The 24131-nt window shown below is 35.5% G+C and overlaps 1 protein-coding gene across 3 annotated transcripts in view; it reads right to left on the reverse strand.

The window, feature by feature from the left end:
* LOC108976089 (DNA topoisomerase 3-alpha) overlaps nucleotides 1-24131 on the reverse strand; it is a 57565-nt gene that overhangs the window by 6289 nt on the left and 27145 nt on the right. For all 3 annotated transcript variants that reach the window (XM_018945003.1, XM_018945002.1, XM_018945001.1), the window contains one exon: nucleotides 2043-2152. In XM_018945003.1, coding sequence (XP_018800548.1) covers nucleotides 2043-2152 — 110 coding nt within the window. The remainder of the gene's footprint in view (nucleotides 1-2042; nucleotides 2153-24131) is intronic.

Genomic DNA, 24131 nt, shown 5'->3' on the forward strand with positions numbered 1-24131 from the left:
AGCTCTGAAAGTATTCGATGCAGTACCCGCCGGGGGAAGCAGAGGAAGAGGAAGACCTCCACTCCGTTGGAAGGACCAAGTGGAGAAGGACCTGGCTCCACTTGGAATATCTAATTGGCGCCACGTAGCGAAAAGAAGAAACGACTGGCGCGCTGTTGTTAACTCGGCTATAATCTCGTAAGCGGTGTTTACGCCAATCAAGAAGAAGGATAATTGTTTGTTACGAGCAAGTGTTTTTGATTCGTACAAATTACTTATAGAAAGTCGAGAACTTGGTGGCGACAAACCACGTCCAGGACGGCCATCAACATCAACTGATGATCAACAAGTCGACAAAATAAAGTAATTGGTGATTGATGATCGACGATTTACCGTGAAAGATCTTACTGGCATCGTTGGAATATCGGAAGGAAGGATGAAAATCATTATGAAAGATAATTTGGGCTTAAAAAAGTGAAAGCACGACTCGTCTTAACGTATGTGAAACAATGATTTCCGACTATCGGGATGTCATAAAATTATATTTATTATTATTAGTTATTATTATTAGCGATGAGTCTTGGATTTATGCTTATGACCCAGAAACAGACGATCAATTGGCCGAATATCGTTTCAAAGGTGAGTGAAGCCGAAAAACCAAGGTTATGTTGTCAGTTTTCATCGCATTCGCATTTAAGACTGTTCTATAGAAATTTTATGTTAAAAAGTATCCAAAAAAAGGGAATACAATTTTTTTGTCAAGTCGATGCCATTTGTGAATTTTCTATCTTTGGCAATGTCTATCCGATAACGACCTCTTTACTAATTAAGAATTTTTTAATATGTTTGTTTTCCTGTTTTTGTTAGGTTGAGATATATGTAATAATTTTACTTTAGCCTTTAAATACCCCTTAAAATTAAATAAATAGTTCCACTGGCTCCCATATATTCATTAATTTGTGAGTTATTTTAAGGCTAATATTTACATCCTATTAATGCGCCTAGTACGTAAATTGTTTTATATTTAGGAATTTGGCAATCCTAGTTTGCAATCTCACAACTTTATAATAAAGTTTGAAATTTTTTAATATGTACTCAGAACGTTTCGACATACGAGCGTTATTTGTGTTGTTTACAGCTACTTGAAATATTCATCTCTGCCAAAAAATGGAATTAAATCGTGAAAATTTTTTCATGAGTATTTTGTACAACTTTCGTCCATCGATGATCTTAATTTAACTTTTGGCGTTGAAGCTCCATCAAGGACCAGTGTTTATCGATAGTATGGTGAATTAGAGTAGTTGAACACTCCAAGACGAATGGGGATGTCGTCTGAAATCAGTTCTTGTTGCGGAAACTATTGATGCTGTGCGCAAACTGATACAGCAAGGTCGTCGGGTGACCTATCGTAATATTTAAACAACTATAGGCATGAGTGGAACTAACATACGTTCAATATTGCATTTGAATTTGATTGTAGAAAAAATAAAAAATAAAACACTTTTCACAACCATTAGTACTACAAGAACAATAGATTCTGTGTGGTCCGTAACCATTTGTTTCTCAGTTGCCTTTCAAGAAATCGGGAAAACCAAACATCGAAGACCGATTACTCTTCACCCCGACAACTCGAACTTTGACACATCTACTGAAATAACAACATTTTTGAGCACTCAATGAATGTCTTTACTCCCGTAAGAAAAAATAAACTAAGAGGAGAACATTTTTCGATACCTAAAGAGGCGGTTGGTTAATACATCAGTATAAGAGATACATCAATCAGAGTGACAAAGGTGCTTTGAGAATTGGTTCAAACGCATGGAAATATGTATAGATCTTAATGGAGAATGTTTTTAAAAATAATAAAGCAATTTAGTTGATTAAAGTTTGCTTTGGTTCTTTAATCCTCCAACCCACGTAATCTAGGTCTGAATTCAACAACTTAGTTTACTTATTCGTTACTTTTGTTTGTCTACAATGTTAATTTTTTAGCTAAGCAAAACACAACCTCACACAAATATCACACACTTGATAATAAAAAATAGATAAACGAGGGTACATACCTTGTTTTAAAGCTTCGTCTTTCCATTTGAAAAATCCACACGAAGCATCTCGCTTAGAACATGTATAAAATTCACGGGACTTGTTGGGACCCTCTTTGCGCACGATTAACCTAGCAGTAATAGATTTTCACTAATTTATCAAGTACTTAGTAGTATGTTTTCCAATATAATAAACATTTTTAGTTATTTGACCATATGTATAGTGGATTATTTTCTCTATACATACAACCCGATTCACTTTAATTCGAAACGCAAATTTCAAAGCATTTTTAACGAAATTAATAAAGGTGTACATATTTTACATTTTCCCAACATTTGTTCAAAATAGATCCGTTTTTGAAACCAAGCTAAAACGGAGCTTTTGCGATGTCTAAATGAATCTTAAAMACAAGCAATATCACACTTTTTTCAATAGCTAGAATTAGCAAGTAACGAAGGCCTAAGATCGGATGTAACCGAACACTTTATACTCTTGCAACTTACAAGGATCAAAACAGGGGAAATATTAAAAAGTTTTGTGAAAGAATTCAACATACACTAGTCAGAAAAAGTTTGCGTACAAAATTTCCAGCATATTTGTATAAACCAACCAGCTGTGGTGAAAGAGAAATAATTGTAAAATTATGGAAAGAAGGTAAAACTCTTCGCGAAATCGGTCAGACGGTGGGCAGAGCACACTCCTCGATTCAAAGAGTGATCGAAATGTACAATTCGATGGGTTCTACCTCCACAAACCTAGTTCAGGGCATCCCCCTAAACTAAGACACCGTGAAAAGCGCTACGTTCTTAAGGAATTGCAAAAAAATCCAAAGGTGAAGGCTTTAGATGTTGCCAGAGATATTAAAATAAGGTTCCAGAAAACAATTTGCAGTGACACTATATACAAAATTTTCAAAAAAGCCGGTTATCGGAGCCGAGTCGCACGAAAGAAGCCATTCATATCATTGACCAACAGGCTAAAACGAGTTGCATTTGCCAACGAGCACATTAATAAGCCGCCTGAGTTCTGGAAACGCGTTATTTTCTCAGAAGAAAGCAAGTTTTGTATATTTGGAATAAAAATTCGAAAGCTTGTTTGGAGAAAACCCGGAACTGCACTCAATAAGGAAAATCTCGCGGCGACCGTGAAACACGGTGGTGGTGGCGTGGTGGTGTGGGGGTGTATGTCCAGTAAAGGAGTGGGTAATATCCAGTTTACTGAGTCAACAATGGATAAAGAGTTTATTTGGACATTCTTAAGGCAAATTTAAAGCAAAGCGCAGTTAAATTGGGATTGGAAGACAGGTATTTGTTTCGGCAAGACAATGACCCCAAGCACACTGCAGAAATGGTTAAGCTATGGCTCCTCTACAATGTGCCCAAACAACTACATACGCCCCCTCAATCACCAGATCTCAACCCCATTGAGCACGTATGGAATTTATACGTCGAATCCGCCAACACCACATTTCTTCGAAGGAGATGCTAAAAAATGTTATCCTTGAGGAATGGAGCAAAATCACATCGGAGGAGACATCAAACCTCGTAAATTCAATGCCAAAACGACTAAGAGAGGCCCTACAACGCGAAGGGTATCCAACTCGTTACAAGAAACTGTCATTTTCATATAAAATACAGTTTTGTAATTTTTTTGTACGCAAACTTTTTATGAAGTCAATTTTGTCTATTTTTGTTTTCATTCTTGTTTTTAACCCTAATCTATATCCAACAATATTAAAATGTTATGTATACAAAAACTGAATTCCAACCTGTAAATAAAAAAGAAAATTTGTTCGAATTTTAAGTTATTTCTGGAAGTTTTTAAATAATTAGGAAGCACATGAGTCTTGTACGCAAACTTTTTCTGACTAGTGTACATTATTTGACGAAATCGTGTTAACTATTTGAAATACGAAAATTTGAAATGCAAATACAAAATACCTATTTTAATTTAATATTTGAAATACTTTTTTCTAAATTTATTTTGTATTTTATTTTAAAGATTCTATATAAATATTTAGTATTTATAAAATACAAAATAGTTTTGTTAAATTTTGAACTCATTTTTTATATTTTACATTCTTAAATCCAAGATTACCTTATTTACGAACGCATTGATCGTGACCGTAGTGTTGTCATTGTGAACTAGAACAGTAATCCAACATTACGGCCGATGCGAATTATGTTACAATGTAAGCCACCGTAATTATAACGCAAACAATAACAACGACGATGTAAACGCAACATAAATATACTGCATAGCCTATACGTGCTGCAATAACATACCAATCATAACACCTTTTTTGAAAGTGCGGTGGGGCCTTTTTCTATAAAACGACCATTATGGCCAGATTGGACATAGTTATTTTTGGGCATTTAAATTAAAACACCCAATATTTAGTACGAATAAAATTACTRTATAGAGGTTATTTATTATATGGAGAAACTATTTCAATCTTTTTAAAGTATATTATAACAATACCCAATAAAAGGATTTAAGCTTGTTAGCTCTCAATCATTCAATTTTTTTAATCATTTTCTATTGAAAATAATACTATGATGCTTCAAATTAAAAAACGTTTCATCAAATACCTTTAAGTTTCACAAATTTATTTAATTTTCATTGTTGAACATTTTTTATGTGGTCTTGAACGACGCAACATATCACTCCGTTTACATATTTTTTGGTAAGATTTCAATCTGGCCATCGCTCGTTTCCAATTGCTAAACGTCAAACCTCTTGAATTCGATCAAGTGTCAAAATTAAGGAGGTTTTGACGTTTAGCAATTGTTCTCTCTCTTCCAGTGAGAGAGGAGTTGGACATCTCTTCAATCGCTTCTATTTGCAACGACAATTTTGAAAAAGAAACAACAACAAATTTCCCGTATTAAACAAAATATTTTTTTGATTCTGAAGAATTTTTTTAATATTAAGAAGTAACTTGCGAGTCAGTAAGTAATACATTCCTTTTATAAATAATTTTTAACTAAGCATGAAGTAGTTAAGTACGTAGTCATTGTTATTACAACTAGAATAACTTAAATAAAATTTAACCGATATCGACCAACGTTATTGTTTAATTCCAAAGCGTATAATTTATTCAATTAACATAATTTTTTATAATAACAGTTAATATGCACGATAAGCGACAGACGTTGAGTTTACTCAATTTCTTTATTTTGTCAAGCGCCGTTCCTAATTTTTACGCTACCTCAAAAGAGAATACATATAAGGAACCCTCATAGGATAACTTTGTTTGTTTGTCCATCCGTCTACCTGTCAGCCTGTGTCCATTTTTATATGTATATTGTAGGTAAAGTACATAAGTGATATAAAGTCTCTTATTTTTTCAGGACAAGAACATTCCATTTATATCAAAACACTTTTTCAAAGACATTAGCTATGATTCTGGAAGTGACGTAAATATATCTGGAACTTGCAAACTAGGGGAAGTTTAAATTCTACAACCAACTTAAAGTTAAAAAAAACTTAAAACTTAAAGTTAAAAATTTAAATTGTATTTTATTTTGTTAAACAAATAATTTCGAATTCAAAACTGATTAGCTAGCTAACAAAAATTTAATAGTAAATAATATAATCGCAAATTTGTATGCTTTAAACCATTAATTAAAATTTTGCAGAAAAGTTGATATATTAGCAGACTATAAGAAATTCAAAATTCAACATACCAGTAGAGAAAAGATATTGGTGTTGCTGGCGAGGAATACAGTTCATCTAAAATATTGAAACAATCTACTCTTCGAGTCATCTTACCAGAGTCAGTTAATTTCGACAAGTTACTTGCGAATTTTTTAGTTAATACCATGTCTCCCATATCAATTGTAGAAAATTAATCCTTTAAGACTATAATTGAAGGTGCACAGCAATTAAGTGTTCCACCGAAAATAATGTGTAGGCAAACAAGTTATAAAAAAAATTACAGAACAATATACAGAATATATAGAAAATACAAAAGAACAATTGAGAAAGGTTGATTTTACATCCACCATAGCTGATATATAGTCATCATCAAAAAGAAGTTGTCTGGGCGTAACTGCTCATTGGATTGATTGTGATAAAAAAGTTTAAATAAAAAAAGTGTAAGTGTAGTGGCTTGTAGAAGATTTAAGGGAATACATAGTTATGATAATGTACCTGAGCTGATTGCAGAGATTCATTCTGAATTTGATTTGAAAATGTCAAAAATAAATACATAAAGACGGACAAAGGATCAAATATGCTCAAAGCTTTTAGAATATATGGACAAGATTAAGATATAGGAATAAGTGAAATAACGAACTCTTATTCAAAATATTGATATAATGCATGATAATATTGACGATGGAGATTAAGACAATTTCTGCAGTCATTTGGAGAATTTAAAGAGTTGCAACTGCCTAATCATGAAAGGTTTGCCACACACAGCTATGGCCAAATGTCAAGCAGTTTGAATCTCTGTTCGAGGTCTCATAAAGCCTGTGAAATTATCTAGAATCAATCCCCTACGTCTCTATGTCCAGCAAGATGGAATTCAAACTATAATTGCATTCACGATCTACTGGCAGTAAAGGGTACCCTAAATGAAACTTTAAAGAAACAAGGATTGGACATTGGCCATATGTAAGCTGTTCAAAGCTGATGACATCAGAAGTTTAGAAGGGGACAAAGATACTTACCATGGATGCCTTATACCTGACCTGATGAGAATGCAAAGAATTTTAAGAAGAATTTTAAGAATTTTAATTTAATTTAATTTTATCTTGAAAATGGATAATCTACATATAGTATTGATAGATGTTATTAAAGAAAGTCTTAATAGGCGTTTTGTAAGATTTCGTAAATTAGAGGAGCCAAAAGCAAGATATGGCATAATAGCATCAATCTTATCCCTTTTTAAAAATGAAATGAGTGCCAAAAGCTAACAGAGAATACATCAAAGATGTATTTGTTTCAGAAATGAGAAAGTCCAAGTCCAACAGACTGACTCTGATAAAAAGATGGAAAGAAAAGAATCTTATTATATGCTTGTTGAGGTCTCTGATTCTTCATCAGCCAGTAATAATGTTAATACTACTACAATAGATCTGAAAACACTACTATATTCAAAGGATGAAGGATCCTTGTACAGGTATCCAAATATAAAAAAAATGTCTTCCTCAAATATAATACCCGCTTACCGAGTTCTGCCTGCGTTGAATGACTCTGTTTAAACTCGACAAAAGATTTGTCATTCCTTAACACTGTTGGGTAGAGATGAAACGTCTTACATCAAGTGAGAAATCTTTCATTCTAATTTTATTTTCAGGTTTTCATTACTTATATACTATTTTAGACTATCTTAAATAATATGTGTATGTGTACATGTTTGTATATATTGCAGTGTATTATTTATGCTGCTTGATATGTTTTATGCTACATGGGGTTGTTTTTAAGTAAACAATTTAATATATAATATGTGTGTGTGTGTTTCTTGTTATCTCATCTGTAAATTTATGAATTGTGTCCCCATGCATTATTTTTATTATTAGATGTGCATTGCATGTAAATGCATTATATATATATGTATTTATGTATATTAATATATAAATAGATATTTATATTTAGTAGAATTTCGGCTTTGCTGATAAGTAAGCTGTTCAATGATATTTGAACATACTATTGCCGAGGGAAGGAAATGGTTATTTAAAATCTGTGGACTGTGTATGGATATGTGTGGCAACTACGCCACGCCAGCCCACAGCTGATTTTTCTAACAGCACCCTCACTCACCACTCACCAGCCATCACCAGCCATTACGCGGCGTGACGACTCAATGAGTCGGCCATTACGACCATTGTATAACCCTACAAGTAACAAAAGAATCAGCTGTTTTCCAAGAATTTTTCACAGCTGAGATCACCTGATCRAAATCTGCCTTTTTTAGGCACAGAGATGTAATTAAAAGAAATGAAGTAGATCAATTTTTTTGTGAAAAAGTATTTGTAACGGAAAACATTAATGAAAAATTTCAAGAATATTTTTGAAACAAAAGTTTATTGGATATTTATTGCTCTTCCTCACCACCTCTGAGGTTGCAATACATGCGCGCTACCGATCTTTTTTGGGTGTTCGGTTCCCCAGGAGGCCTATTTTCACCCTTTTTATATTTATTATTTTTTTATTTTACAGTTTTAAATCAATCTACTTATTATAAAAAATATGACTAGACAAAAATAAATATATGTATAAAGTCAGGTACAATTCATGAATATTAATTACATTAAAAATATAACATTGGCAATATATTTCAAAGCAATCAACTGGAAAATATTTAAACAAAAACCAAAATAAATATAAAAAAATCAGTTACTATTCCATTGTATGTATACATTAACAATACAAGTCTTAAAGATCGGCTTGTTAATTTTAACAAAAATAAAAATTTATATATAAAAAATCAAGTACAATTCAACAATAATATTCAAAACAATCTACTAAGTAATAAATAATATTTACAAAATATTCTAAATCACCCACAGCGAAATACTTATTAAAAACCCTATCAAAGGAATAGTGGTGGAAAGAAGGGTCCAATACCTGGTACACGAAAACACTTAAAAAACAAAAAGAAAAAAAATATTGATTATAAGCGTACAAACCTAATCGCTAAAATTCAGATCAAGGTAATTCTGGAAATGCGCCCTTCGACAGATAAACTTTTTGACAAATACAAAATAATTCAGACTGACATATATACATATAAATTCCGACTCATATAGACAGACAAACGGGCGTGATTACTATTTATGTGTAACACACAAGAACTTTACGTTTTTGAAATCACTTTGCTTTACTTTTTTATTAAAAGCGTTTACTAGGAAATATGTTCTAATTCTAATGAATAGATATTTTATAATAGAAGAATTTTCACAACAATAGTACGGTTTTAGGTTAACCATTTTTTCAAATAATATGTCAGTTATAATTCGGTAATACCACCATCAAATCTTGACAATGGCATTAAACAAATATGTTGTTTAAAATATTTATAGTACAAATAACCGCAAAAGTACATAAAAGCATTTTTATGTAGAAAGCTGCTTTCATCTACGTCCATATTTACCTCGATTTGTATATTTTGAAATGAGGTAGAGTTGGTAGGTCTTGGTAAACTTTGAAAAGTTTGCTATTTTTTAGATAAGACGCTGTAATAAATATAGTGAATTTTGTAATAAATGGACAATCTTATGATAACTTTCAATACGATTACCCCATATTGGTGACTCCGCGACGTGATTAAATTGGATTTCAAAACTCTGTCTCTCCACGCGTTAAAGTGTAATTTTTCCCCATACGTGTAGTGAGGCGCCGCGTATTTTCAAATTCAAACACTTTGATATCATTAATTAACAAAATATACAGACAGATAAGCGCAAACGTTAATATTAATTGCAAATGCACGCTCGTTGTAATTTCATCACTGTACAAAATTCGTGCTAACCAGTGACCACGTGTTCTCAATTGATTCATTGATATGCCATTAGAGCATACGCCAAACAAATCAGTGAATTTTAACTCGTCATACACGTCCACTAGTAATCCAAACGTCTTAACACCAATCYCTTCGAACATGACCACAAACGACCCAACACCGACCATCGGTGACGCCGCCGATGTAACCCAGAACACTGCRTCAGTTGTAGCTGTGTCCAGTTGCAAACTCCCGCAGTTCTGGTCCATCCAGCCTCGTTTGTGGTTTATTCAGGTTGAAGCAGTGTTACAGGTGGCCCGTATCACAAATGACGCATCACGTTACAATCAAATCGTTAGYGCTTTGGACACTGATTCAATGTTACAGCTAGCGGACTTCCTGCAGAATCCACCAGAGACCGACAAGTACGCGAAGCTGAAGGACGAGATATTGAAGCGGTTTTCGAAATCCAGCGACCGCCAGCTTCACCGAGCCCTTACGGAGGTTCAACTCGATGATTAAAAACCTAGCCAGCTCCTGCGCCAACTCAGAATTCTCATGGGCGACAGGGCCTCASAGGACTTACTGCGTATAAAATGGTTGGCATTGTTACCAWCATCAACCAGCCGGTGTCTCAAACTACTCAGAGATGCCCCTCTAGATGAGCTTGCTGAAGTTGCAGACGAGCTAATGGAAAACCAGGCTGGCCATTCCCTTATGGCTACACATCACCAGCCTGCCCAGGCAGCACACAGSGGCGACAAATTCGAAAATTCTCTGCTCACCAGCATGGCAAAGGACTTGTCAGGTCTTAAACTTGCCATAGCCGACCTGGTGATCTGTATCAAGGACCAGGGAATTACTCGAAACCGACCCCAACCTGCATCTGGCCGTTTCCAGCAGTCATTATCGAAGAAAGAGCTAGCCTCAGACAAAAAGAGGTTCTGCTATTATCACCGTCTCTATAGTGAAGATGAAGATTATCTGACTCTCTTCGTAGCCAACGGGACCGTTATCCGAACCTACGGTCGAAAAGTCATCACCCTTGACTTCAATCTTCGCTGCACATTTAATTGGTCTTTTATAATATCAGCCATTCTCGGTACAGACTTCCTGGTCCACTTTGCATTGCTTCTAGATCGATGACTAGACGATGTCTCATCGATACAACCACGTCATGCACAACTCACGGCACCCTATCTGAGGCCACGGTACACAGCATTTCAACAATCGACCGCTCAATCTGTTCTGGTGCATATGACGCTGAATACCTGCAATTACTCAACCAATTCATCGACATAACTCATCCCAGCACCAATCCTGTCACAGCCACTGACAGTCAAGTCGCACATCACATTGAGACAACTGGGCCACGAGTATTTGAGCGCCCACGACGTCTCACCGGCGAGAAACTACAAATAGCTAAAGATGACTTTGACCTCCTGCGTGATCCGTCCATCGAGCAGTTCATGGGCTAGCCCTATCCATATGGTGCCACAGAAAACTGGTGGATGGCGCACCACAGGTGACTATCGAAAACTAAACGCGAATACAGTTCCAGTACATCGATCTAGTCAGGGCTTACCACCAGATACCCATGGCCAAGTCAGACATCGCCAAAACCTCTGTAACCACTCCTTTTGGACCTTTTTAATTTCTGGGTATGCCACATGGACAACAGTGAACACCTTCTGCAGATCAAGCCTGGCAAAACTAGAAGAGAAGTGTCATCCAAGACACGCGCCTGGCTTTCACGCACCAAACGCCAATGGACTACATCTCACAGTTTTCAAATCAGATTTTCCATACCAAGGGCACAGAAAATGTCGTAGCTGATGCGCTTTCRAGGATCAATGCCATAACCATGCCAACCAAACTTGATGCTGAGACCATTGCGCTGACACAACTCCAAGATGACCAGCTTAGTGATGTCCAATCCAGCACATCTCTCAAGCTGCACCTGCTGAATATGGAAGGTCATGATATACTATGTGATGTGTCTAATAAYATYGTGCGACCTTATCTTCCACAGCCACTCAGACGCCAGGCCTTTGACATCATCCATGGTCTTTCTCACCGTAGTGGCAGGGCCACAGCTAAGGAACTCACCGGAAGATTCGTCTGGCCAGGTATTAGAAAAGACGCGCTCCTCTGGTCCAGACGCTGCATACCATGTCAACGTTCTAAGGTCTATCGTCACAATCGCACCACACCAAATCACATTGACGTACCAGATAATCGCTTCGAGCATGTGCACCTGGTTTTCATAGAGCTGCCCAGAGTCAAGGACCTTCGCTACTGTCTGACGATCATTGACCGCTTCAGCAGATGGCCACACGCCATACCACTCAACAACATGGCAGCTGAGACAGTTGCAGACGCCTTTTACACTCAGTGGATCTGTCAATTCGGTACACTATTGACAATCACCACTGATCAAGGTCTGCTGAAATGCTTTTTGGGACTACACTGCGTCAACCCGGTGACTTCTTCGTTACAGCAAGCACACCAGCTGATCCACAAGCATTCGTGAGGCAATACAGGCAAATCATCCAAGCAATCAGGCCAACACCAACAGCTCATCACATCAAACACAAGCTGTTCCTACTCAAAAACCTTGACACATGCACCCACGCCTTCAAGAGAGTAGACTCCATCAAGAAGCCTCTGGAACAACCATACACTGGACCCCACGAAGTCATCCAGAGTGTAGACGACAAAACCTACATCATCAGGATCAATGGGGCAGACAAAACAGTCTCAATCGACATGCTGAAGCCAGCATACATTGAGTTAACAGACAACTCACAATCCACACCTCAAAAATCACCACCCACATCACAACCCACACCAACACAAAACAATTCGTGCCTTTCTCCTTTAGACCAAGTCGCTGGAAGGGGAGTGGATGTGGCAACTACGCCACGCCAGSCCACASCWGATTTTGCTAACAGCACCCATCTGCCATCTCTCTCCAACGACCGGCACTCACCAGCCATTACGCGGCGTGACGACTCAATGAGTTGGACATTACGACGCCGTAGAAAACCGACACTCCATTTACGCACAGACGACTCTTTCTCTTTTACTTCAACCACTCGAGGGAATGGATCACATATTTAGCGCTCCGCCGTACTTTCATTCAACTTTATCGTCAAACGTAAAATAACTATTTTTTGGATAAAACGCTGTAATAAATATAGTGAATTTTGTAATAAATGGACAATCTTATGATAACTTAGAATACGATTACCCCATATATGTATGTGTATGATATTTCTTATCTTTATTTATTTAATAAAACGACATGTTCAATTTTGAATATTCTGCCGGACGCCAAATGTGACTGCTAGACCTGTCTCTTATACACATCTAGATGTGTATAAGAGACAGCGATTACCCCATATATGTATGTGTATGATATTTCTTATCTTTATTTATTTAATAAAACGACATGTTCAATTTTGAATATTCTGCCGGACGCCAAATGTGACTGCTAGACAGGTGACAACAGCTTGCGATCCTGTCATGGTCATCAACTAAGTGATGTTCACGATGACTATACGTCTTCCTGTATGGCATCATTGATAGCTTGCTCGTAACTATTTGTTGATATTCGAGTCGTGTTCGCTTTTCTTCTTTTACATTGAACGACGGTATACCTTTGATTTTACGCTTCTTTTTTGTATCTTTGTATACTCTTCTGCACTGATTCCATCCTTCGGTGATTGTTGTACGTATTTTGTTGGTAGTCATCCCATCCTTTTCTTCATCTCGGCTTTTGGGTTCCGTTCTGCATCTTCTGCTGTCATGCCTACATCGTCAGCGGCTTTAATTTCCACGTATTCATTTGGCTCTTCGTTAAGTAGATTACATTCCAACGTTGAATTACCATTATTTTCACCATGTGTTTTTGACTTCAATGCAATGGATACGGTCGGATATATTTTATAAATTTGTATATTGATGCCTTTAGAAGCGCCAAATACATCTTCCATTTTGGAAAGATTACGATTTGGCCCAACCAAAACGCTTTTGCGCTTTGTTTAAATGAGTTAAGCATCCACCACTTTACCCGGAAAACCTGGTGCATCCTAATCCTTAATTCACCACAGCTGATGACACTATATCACTCCACAATTGAGAACACCATCACACCCAGCAAGCGGTCACCGCATGACTACATCGCATGCAGCTAAACCAAAAAAAAAAAGGATTTGAATATTAGCCATACACACATTCGTTATCTAATATTCGTTCTATACAAGCCGACCATCCACAAACGCTTCGTACTTTCCACTCCAGACTGCGCCGCGGAACTCCCACTTTGGCCTCGATCGTCATCGTTCCACCCGCGCCAACAACGATCAACACATTCTAATTCGATTCGATGCGATATGTCATTTCGCAAAACATTGTAATGCAAACAAAGGATAACTGTGAATAAATTGTACCTTTTAAATAAACAACTCTTTTTTCATTTTAAGTACTCGCGCGAGTGTATGTGCACACTGAGTTACTAGTGGTTTGTATTCCCCAATAAATTGGGTCGTTAATTATTTAAATTTCTCTTCCTTCTTATACGCTTCAGCATCATCTTCCAAAATGTGGTCGATTTCTTCAATCGATTTAATCTGGACTTCACTTTCCCACATTTCTTCAAAATGTGAGCCTGCCAGAAGAGATAAGGGCCAAGGTACCAATTCAGTTGGTTTTTCCTTAGTCATTGAATGTTTGATGTAATTATTCAAATAATACTTCTTCAATTTCATTTTCCATTCTATCTTCCTCTATTTCTTCTGCTGTTTCTTCCTCAGTAGAAGACAGATATAAGCATGCTAGATAAAAGATTTGAAATTTTGTATATTTTAAATCGGAGTCAAAACGGTACAAAATTTCTGGTTCTTCTTCTAAAGTAAAATCTCCATCATGCTGAAGAGAACTATAACTTATTTCGGGCTCTCCTTCTTGTTTACAAACTTTACAAAGTTTGAGATTTTGGAAATAATCCGCCGTTATTTCAAAATATAATTTTCCACCTTCAAGAAAAATGATTCAAAAGTACTTTGTGTGAAAATTGTGCATTTGAAGAAACACAATTTTCAAAAGTTTGATATCATCACTTTTTATTGTAGAGATTTTGTGGAATCTTCATCTTCAAGACTCAACTCAAATGTATCTGATTTGTATTTATTTGTCATGTCAGACTTTGTTGGAAAAGTGTTGGACGTGTGCAACACCGTTTCGGATAAATCCGCTTGGGCATCAAGAATTTTTTTCCTGTTTATACCCATGATTTTTTTCGCAACATTTTTCGTAAGTCTTTGTGTAACTGCTGGTATTCTCCAAAGAAATCGTTGGAGGTACATGTATTTACTTGGTCGCCTAGTTGACCTTGCTGGGCCTCACTGCCGTTGATTATTTTTTGGATAGCAGTTAGATCACTGCATTTAGTCTCTGCTAAAACGGCTTATGTGATCAGTTTAATATGCAGGAATATACACCCGTCTTACAACACAGTAAAACAGCTAATCTGGGGGGTGAGAAATTTTAAGTCAGGGTGATGGAACTAAGTCAGTATAGTAAAAAACTCAAAGGGTTTGGCGTTCGTATCTGTCAGTTTTTTTTATGACCTTTTAAATTTTTTCCTTATCTTGATGTTTTTTCTCTTAGTTGTAACATTTTGGCAAAAAAAATTGGCAAAATTTGGCAAACCCCTGACTTGGAATTTCTCACAACCCCCCCCCCACCCAACAATCCCAAAAATGTTCCACAGTGCAATTATTATTTTTATGATGTTAATACTATGCGGTACATGCAGACTCGTCTTACATTTATTTTTGTTTTAATTTGTATGTATGTATATTAATATATAAATAGGTATTTATATTTAGTAGAATTTCGGCTTTGCTGATAAGTAAGCATGTTCAATGATATTTGAACAGACTATTTTCGTTTGGTGGAATGGTTATGAGGCCCAATAGGCGAAAAATTAAAGATGAACTCTTTGAACAAATACTAGTTAAAAAAAAAAAAAGTGCTTATCCTTAAGAAGGTATTTTATTTTCAAAACCTATTTTAAAAATACGTGTTTTGCATTTTGTATTCAAATACTTTTATTTAAAAAACTGGAGTAAAATCCGGAAACTGGACGAAACAAACTATAATTTGGAGACCTTAGAACAAAACTTAGGGAAGTGTTTCGAACATAAAGAGTCGATACAATCTACTATTCGTAGGAATAAACCTTTTAACTAAAATTAAATGTTTGAACTGAAGAATAGTTATTGATTAATTATCTGTAAAATCCAATCTAACTTCGATTGAAAACAGTTTAAAATCGTAAAACCTAAAAAGGGTTGGGTTGATCTGAAGTTGAATTCCTCTATCTTCAATTTAATGGTCTTGAAACCGTAATAGGAGGAAAATTAATATTACACTAATATGAGAAAATAATAGTAAGACTTATTATTAATTTAAAAATTCTCTGCCACTGTATGTCATTCCCCTTAAAATAATCCCCTTTGGCCCCAGTACATTTGTACCAACGTTTTTTCCAATCCTCAAAACAGTTTAACAACTGTTAAAGTTAATTTTCGGAATACAGTGCAATGCGCGTAGCTATCCACGTTTCGAATAACTTAGCGCAAACGACGCATAACACTGAAATAGTATTCCTTATTAAAAGCTTGGCCGGTCGGAAGGAATTCTGAGTGCACTGCAAAACACTTGCTTAGGTTAGTATTATATCTATAACACTAACCACGACATCATGCTACACATTGCATAGCAACAACGCTCACCCAAAGGATGCAATCACGTAGAAACCACGTGTTTAGGTACAAAGTCCAAACAATATCCAACAGCCATATGCCACTCAACAATAATCTATATGTAAAGTAAACATAGAGCTCAGAAGTTCTGTTTAAGTAAAGAAAGTTCTGATACTAGCATTCGTGTGAGTACATAACTAAAAAATAAATTTTTGGATTAATTTGAATCAGGAAATATTAATTCTCGCGACAAACAATTATCACGGCACAAAGTGTATTCAACAAAGTGAACTAAGTATATGACATTTAATTTTTCTTTACGCTTATTTGACATGAATGTTGTCATTGACTTAACCCTTACATTTATTCAAAAATTCAAATTCGGAAATTCAAAATTTCAAAACGAAAAACAATATTTTTTTAAATAACTGAATAAAATGCCGAATACTTGTTGCCTATGCAAAACAACTCATGGAAGCAACTTACCAATGTTTTGTGCTCCAACTGACAATTCGCAACTGAAGGAATGGGAAAAAGTATGTGGCGTCATCGAGAATATGTGGGCTACATTTTAAGGCGGAGGAAATAAAAGAATCTCCCCTTAAAAGAAGACGACTAAGCCCCGATGCAGTACCCTCATTAAACTTACTTCCYAATCTTCAAGAAAAAAAGTAAGAAACCCTCATATTTTGATAAATAGAAATTTTACGTTTTTACTATTGATTAGGTCTCAAGACAAACTTGTTTGCGCGAAAATTTTAACAACTGATCGGAAGCTATACATGCTGTGCTGTAGTTTTTGTGGTAAGGAGTTTCTGTTGTGGAATTGGTGTAAATTTGTGGTGCACAGTAAGTGCAAGTTATTAGTAAGTAAGAGTAAGTTATTTTTGGTTGTCTAGTTTAAACAAGGCCATGCATCAAGCCCTCTCTAACCTGTAGAGGAAAATTGCCTTGCAAAGTATCACATGAACATACTTGTATAATCAACATCATTTGAAAATATAACGCACAAACACTGATTATTTTACTTTTGAAGATGGACTGGAATATTTGGGTGGTTTTTTAATACACAAATTAAATTTAGGTGACAGAATTTCAACTGATTGTACATGGACATGGGTAGACCAGCGAGGGGGGACAGGACTTAAAAAACCGAACCAAAATTTTTTAGACCAGTTAAACTTTTAGAAGACGTGTTTATAAATGTGAATAACGACAACATTTGCAGTGACAGAAATTTGGTAGACATACTTTTTGATAAATGCAAAGATATTGCTCTTGAGGATAATGAGGATAATGTCAAATTGTTTTTTAGGTGCAGGATACATTTTCGAATCAAGCATTTGAACAAAAATTTGAAAAATAAACAGTTGCATCAAAAATATCACAACGACAAAAAAATGTTTTATACACTTACTTGAAAATACAATATTAGAAACAAAACTACTCATTTAATTTTTGATTTATGCTTTGGAATGAACTATATGAAAGAATTATAATAACTATTATAATTTAAAGAGTCCATAAACATCTGTATACAGTTTCTAATAGTTTGGCGGGGTACTGGTTACGACGTATATATATAGTTACAATAAAATTTGTGAATAATGTTGCATTTATACACGTATGTAATTGTTTGTAAAATAAATATGAATTCATTATAGCGTTCAGAACAAATAAATTGGTTGTCTCTATTTCTGTTACGTTTATATTATCATATATATGTATGTAAAGCAAGTGGCTTCATATTGTTCAAGATCAAAAAAAAAACCACACGGGTTAATATAAACAAATACATGAATTGTTTACTATTTTATTGTCAAATAAACGTAAGCCAAATACTTAGTTCACTTTGTTGAATACACTTTGTTACGGCACTAATGATTGATGTGACTTGGCACAGATGTCACTGGCAGTCCTACTAATATAGAAAAAAATGTAGATCATTTTTTGCGCACAGGTCATAACTATGAGATTAACACCAACGTCTAGACCAAGTCCATTCATATTCAGCACTAAGCCACTAATATAATAATTTTGTTAGATTAACAGCTATTATTATATAGTATGTATGTAGTTTAATAGAATTTCACATTAAACTTAACCCTTTATAGCATCATGTGACAGATATGTTACAAACCCTTTTAGAGGGTACAAAACATAGGAAAATTAATTTTTCCCTTTTTAGTATTATGTAGCAGCACTGTCACACTTCGTATTTTTCAATTTTAGAATTCTCTGGTTTTTTATGTATTGGCATCACTTATAAAACGGTAATTTCTTTTTCGCTGTGGTAAAGTTAGTAAATGCACATGCTTGCAATTACCGAAAAGATAAAAATAAGAAAATTTTTAGTGTTTTAATGAAATATTTAGTGGAAAGTTCCAGGTAAGTTCATTATTATGTTTAATTTCTATAAGATAATACGAAACATGTTCACTAAAACAATATATAGTGAAGTTTAGGTTTGTACCATTTCTGTAACATTGAGTAATAAGAGTCACTAAAAATTTGTTTGTGTTGATTGCTTATATACTTCACCAGAATGGCGTCTCGTAACTTATCTGCTGATAAAATTCTTGAAGAGTTGATGAATTATGAAAGATTATAGCGTTACAGCTCCCGATTTTGAACTTGAGGGCGATACAAGTTGAGACTTTGAACTCGATTGTGAGCAAAATGGCGCTCTTTTGGAAAACGAAAGGGAAGATATTGACGTTCGCTTAGAGGAATCAGCCATGCCTACAAATGCCACTCAGGAAGGATCGTCACATCGCGCTAAACCAAAAATTAATGTAGTCTGGAAGAAAAAGAATATTGAACTATACGAACATCAAATACGTTTCACTGGAAAGGAAAGGTTTCACTGCTGATATTTTGGATTTGGAAACACCCATACAGCTTTTCCTAAATATATTTCCTCTTGAATTAATCAAAGATATTGCGCAACAAACTAACCTATACATAAGGGAAAAGGATCCCATGTATCCGAAATCGACATTCAACAACTTATTGGGATAACATACATGATGTCTTTGGTGCACCTCCCGAGAGTGACGAAACATTGGAAAAACGAAATCGGTACACCTTTCATAAAGGAAACAATGGCAGCGAATAAGTTTGAAAAATTGAGACAATGTATTCACTTTAATGACAATTCTAAGATGCTTTCTCGTGATCATCCCCAAGCTGATAGACTTTTTAAAATTCGAACAATATAGGCAAAACTAAACTAAACTTGCAAAAAAATCCCGCTACAAAGTCAGTTATGTGTAGCTGAGCAAATTTGCTCCACCAAAGCTCGACGTAACCTAAAACGATATAACCCTAAAAAGCCGAAAAAATGGGGATTTAACATATTTGTACTTTGCGACCCTAACGGATTCGCCTATAGTTTTGAAGTGGAATTTGGAACTGAAAATATTTTGCAACCCGGAGAACCAAATTTAGGTGCTGCTTCAAATGTTGTCATGAGACTGGCCAGAAATATTCCAAAGAACCAAAACTATAAACTTTATTTCGACAACTATTTCACGTCATTGTCACTTATAGAATACTTGGCCAAGGAATGAATTCTTAGTTTAGGAACAATACGAMGAAAYATGATACCTGACTGTAAACTGCCAACAGATAAGGATATTTCGAAAAAGAGCTGTGGTCACAGCGTAGAATATGTTGGAAATGTATGAGGAATAGATATAGCCACCGTTGTCTGGAGTTTACAGTACGCCGCTATGATTAGGCAAAGAAAACGTACATAGATATTGAAAGACCTTATATTGTAGCCGAGTATAATCGGCACATGGGTGGGGTTGATCTCATTGACAGCATCATGGGCCGCTATAAGATATTGCTAAGAAGCAAGCGATGGCACCTTCGTCTATTTTATCACTTTTCAGACCTTGCAATATCTATTACTTGGCTCTTATACAAAAGAGCTCATAAAGAAAAAAAAAATTAGATCTGCAAATTTTCGTTTAGATGTTGGAAATTGGGTACAAAGTCCACTATGAAACGAAGAGGAATTGAAGCGGAGATACAATCTAAAAAGCATAAGGGCCCAGCCCAACATGTTCCTCCTATGGCAGTTAGACAAGATCAAGTTGGACATTGGCCGGTATGGGCAGAACAACGAATTCGTTGCAAGCGTCCAGGATGTGTTGGAGTATCACAAACGGTATGTGAAAAATGTGGTGTGGCTTTATGCTACAACAAGCAAAACAACTGCTTCAAAGAATTTCACACTTCTTAAAAAACATTCACGAAATACAAATATTATTATTTAATGAGCTTAGAGACGTTGTTACATAACGTGACATATCTGTCACATGCATAAAAAAAATTGTTTAAACTATAAAACACGTATTTCATTTCTATCCGAAATCTATTAGAAACGATACAGTTTTTCCGTTTTTACTTAGTTGAGTTATAAAGGGTTAAGAATACTCAACACTCTACTTTCGGTTAATTTTGTTAAGGTATCTTACATAGTGGCCGATATAAATCACATAAGTCCAATCGGAAGTCTAAAAAACTTATATTTTTCCATTTTATCTATTTTTGGTGTTACTAAAAATTATTAACAGAAAAAGGAGTAAAATTAAGCGGATCATTAATAATGTGGGGGCTAATTCATGCTTTGCAGAGATAGACCGTTAGAAGAAAAACACGCTTATTCACATATTGGGGTATAAAGTCAGTCATAAGTTCGAAAATTATTATATACAGTATATGGGGACTAAAGGAAAAGTTGAACCGATTTAACCCATTTTTGACATACAGACCTATAATTATCAGAAAAGGATTATCTCCTTATTTTTTATATATCTCACACATTGACCGATATCTTTTTTAGAAAGTCAACCTTAGGCTCTGAAGTCCATATTTCCGGTTTTCAGGGGCTTAAATAGTTTTCGTTCCAATTTGGACAATTTTTATTTGGAAGGTAGCTCACCTCGAAGGCACTATTTTAATCTAATATTTCGATTGGTTCGTGATTTGTACAGAGGAACGTGAAAGTATCGGATGACATTTAAAACTGTTTTATATAGGAATTATCCGATTTCGCCCACTTGTGCTCTATAACATCGGAATGTCAAAATGTTCTAAGTTCAAATTGATCGAACGGGTTTGGATGTACACTTGCTTTTGGCTTATTAGTAATTTTACTACTCTGAAAAAATATTAATTAACAGAAATTTTTATAAACTAAAAATTCGCCATTTTATTTCAAAAATAATTATTTAAGACTGTCTCCAATTTTGAATATAATAAATAATACTACGATTGATACATTCTCTGCGGTTTATCCGCCAAATTTTCCAACATAGAAAAATTAGTAGCCAGCAGCCGAGTGCGAATTTCAATTTATAATTGGGATACTTTGTCAATGCGATATTCTTTCTCTAACTCATTCACTCAGCGTTGAGATTCAAACGTCATCTATCTATCAAGCAGTCAATAAGATTTTCTATTTCTTTGGTTTTCGAAGCACATACTTCTTCCGGAAGCAGTAAACTCAGTTGAAATCCATCCAATATTTCTTTACAAAAGCGCGTCTTCAAATCTTCGACGTTTGTATCCAACAGAGGGATGTACACTGCCAGCCTGTAGTATTCTTCGAAAGTTCAAACGGAAAAACGAAACGCGAAAGTAAGATATAGTAGAAAGCGCTATTGAAAAGAAAAAGGAAATAAAAGGGATGTTATGAAACCCAACTTAACGAATGCTTTGAAGGGCATCTTCGATGCCTGACTTTACACATTCAAGTAAAGTAAGATGCATGGCCTACGGCCAGCCGGCTCAAGGCTCACCATGAGCATGTAATCATACTCGACCTTACTACAAAACTTGAGTTAGGTTGGCATGTGATCGGAATGCTGTTCCCGGTCTATGTTCTATGGTGAAATACGCACCAATGATACGACGAAATCCATGTATTCATCGATGGGTACCAAGGTGAAACAGGAAGAGGAGCAGGCTTTTTGTATCGGCAGTGTCAAAGTGTAATTTCACTGCGCACGTTTATGTAAGTTTATGAAGTTGACGAGTTGAATTGAGTGACTGTCTGTCCGTCCTTCTACCTGACTGGCTGTGTAAGCAGTAACTTGAGTAAAATAACTTGAAATAAATGAGATATGGTAACGTGTTCCATGACAAAAAAAAAAGTGAGGACGAGTAATCGGTAAGCGATTTTGAAAATTTTCGTTTCGAGAAAAACGAGTTTAAAGTTTCAACTATCCTATTTATACTACATGCGTCGCTCTTTAGAACGCTGACATTCAAAAACAAAACTATTCAAGATATTTTTTAAAATATAAGCTATCGATAAAGCGAAAAAAAACGATTTTTTGAAATTGTCACCCTGGTATAGCTCATATAATTTAATAAACTTATACAGGCATAAATAAAAATATCAAGACATAGTTATTATAAATATAAAGTTTATTTTAATCATATGAATGCATCAATAAGTAATGTAAAATCATAAAAAATATTTTACAACAAAAAAGTGTCAAAGTACAGTCTTGGCCCTCGGAAAATTTTTAACACGTAGAGCAAAAATGGAATTGTACAACAAACTTAATTTTTTTTGCAATAAGCTGACAAAAATAACTAATATTTATACAATTTAAAATTTGATTTGCTTCAACAAATGGAAATTTTTAATAGCTTACCCGTAGGTGGTTAGTCAAAACCATAAAGTTGGGTGATGCCAAATGACATCAATTTCGAGAAAATGTTAACAGGTAAAAATAAAAATACAACTTTTCTTGAGTAGTTCCCTGATTCTAACACTTTTATCTACTATAAGGTCGGCAAAAATTCCTCCTCCCGGATGTTAACTGGGCATAAGGGAATGCATTTCTCCATTCTATATAGAGGAGTTCAAAGCTGAAAAGAGGCAGTGTTTGACAGACATCGACCCGAGGGCATCCCTGCAAATCAGAAAGTTCAGTGATGTAGCCGAGAAGCTATACGTCAAGCACACGGACGACAAAGAGACCACGTCTAAAGCAGAGAGTTTTAGGAACGACATCTGGCGCTCATCGACCGCAGTAACCCGCTAGATCAATTAGTTGCAGCAGAAGCGGTGGAAAATAGTGGAGATGAAGCTTTTGGAAGCCCCCTTCTCCATAAAATAGACATACATTTCATCCATGCATAAGGCGAAGGTACTAAGCAGAGAACTACAACGAGTAATTAATTTTTGTTTATACTTAAGTACTGATCCGTTACTCTGTCTGATTCTGACAGTTCGGTTCATGCACACGAAGCGCACCGTTTGTCTTCAAATCAGAGATGAAGAACAAATTTGAATCACCAGCGATCAGCTTATACCTGATTTGTTTATGAACATTCGCATCAGCAGAAAATACCCGAATGATGCAAACTAATGCTTCAATGATTGAAATGTTCGACAGAGGTCGATTCGTATATCATCCCCTAAACACTGATTAACTAGTGCACTTCTGTTCTATTTCAAATACATAGGTTTGTATATACATTAGGGTGGGACGATTCCGGACTTTTTTCGATTCGGGATTTCTAATAGTGCGGAAAAATTGCCTTAGTACTTCCTGATTCCAATGCATTTTTTTGTTTTGAGATCGGATTGCATCTTCAACTCCAACTACGGCCTTGGAATTTCGGAAATTCGCTGAAATCGTGAAATTGTCTACCTAGCGCCTGAAATACGCATCTCATGACAAAATGTATAAAACAAAAATGATTTATCACGTCATTTGCTACCGAGATACGAGCGAAAATGCGGCGCGCCACAGCGCAAGGTGAGAATTGTTGCAGCTCTCAGCTAACCTGTACTGGTCACCCAGAACCCACCGCGTGGAGGCGACTGCTCTTCGGGTTCCTCCCAAGCCCAACCC

This window comes from Bactrocera latifrons, unplaced genomic scaffold, assembly GCF_001853355.1.
Source record: "Bactrocera latifrons isolate USDA-ARS-PBARC rearing strain unplaced genomic scaffold, ASM185335v1 scaffold_724, whole genome shotgun sequence".
NCBI lineage: Eukaryota > Metazoa > Arthropoda > Insecta > Diptera > Tephritidae > Bactrocera > Bactrocera latifrons.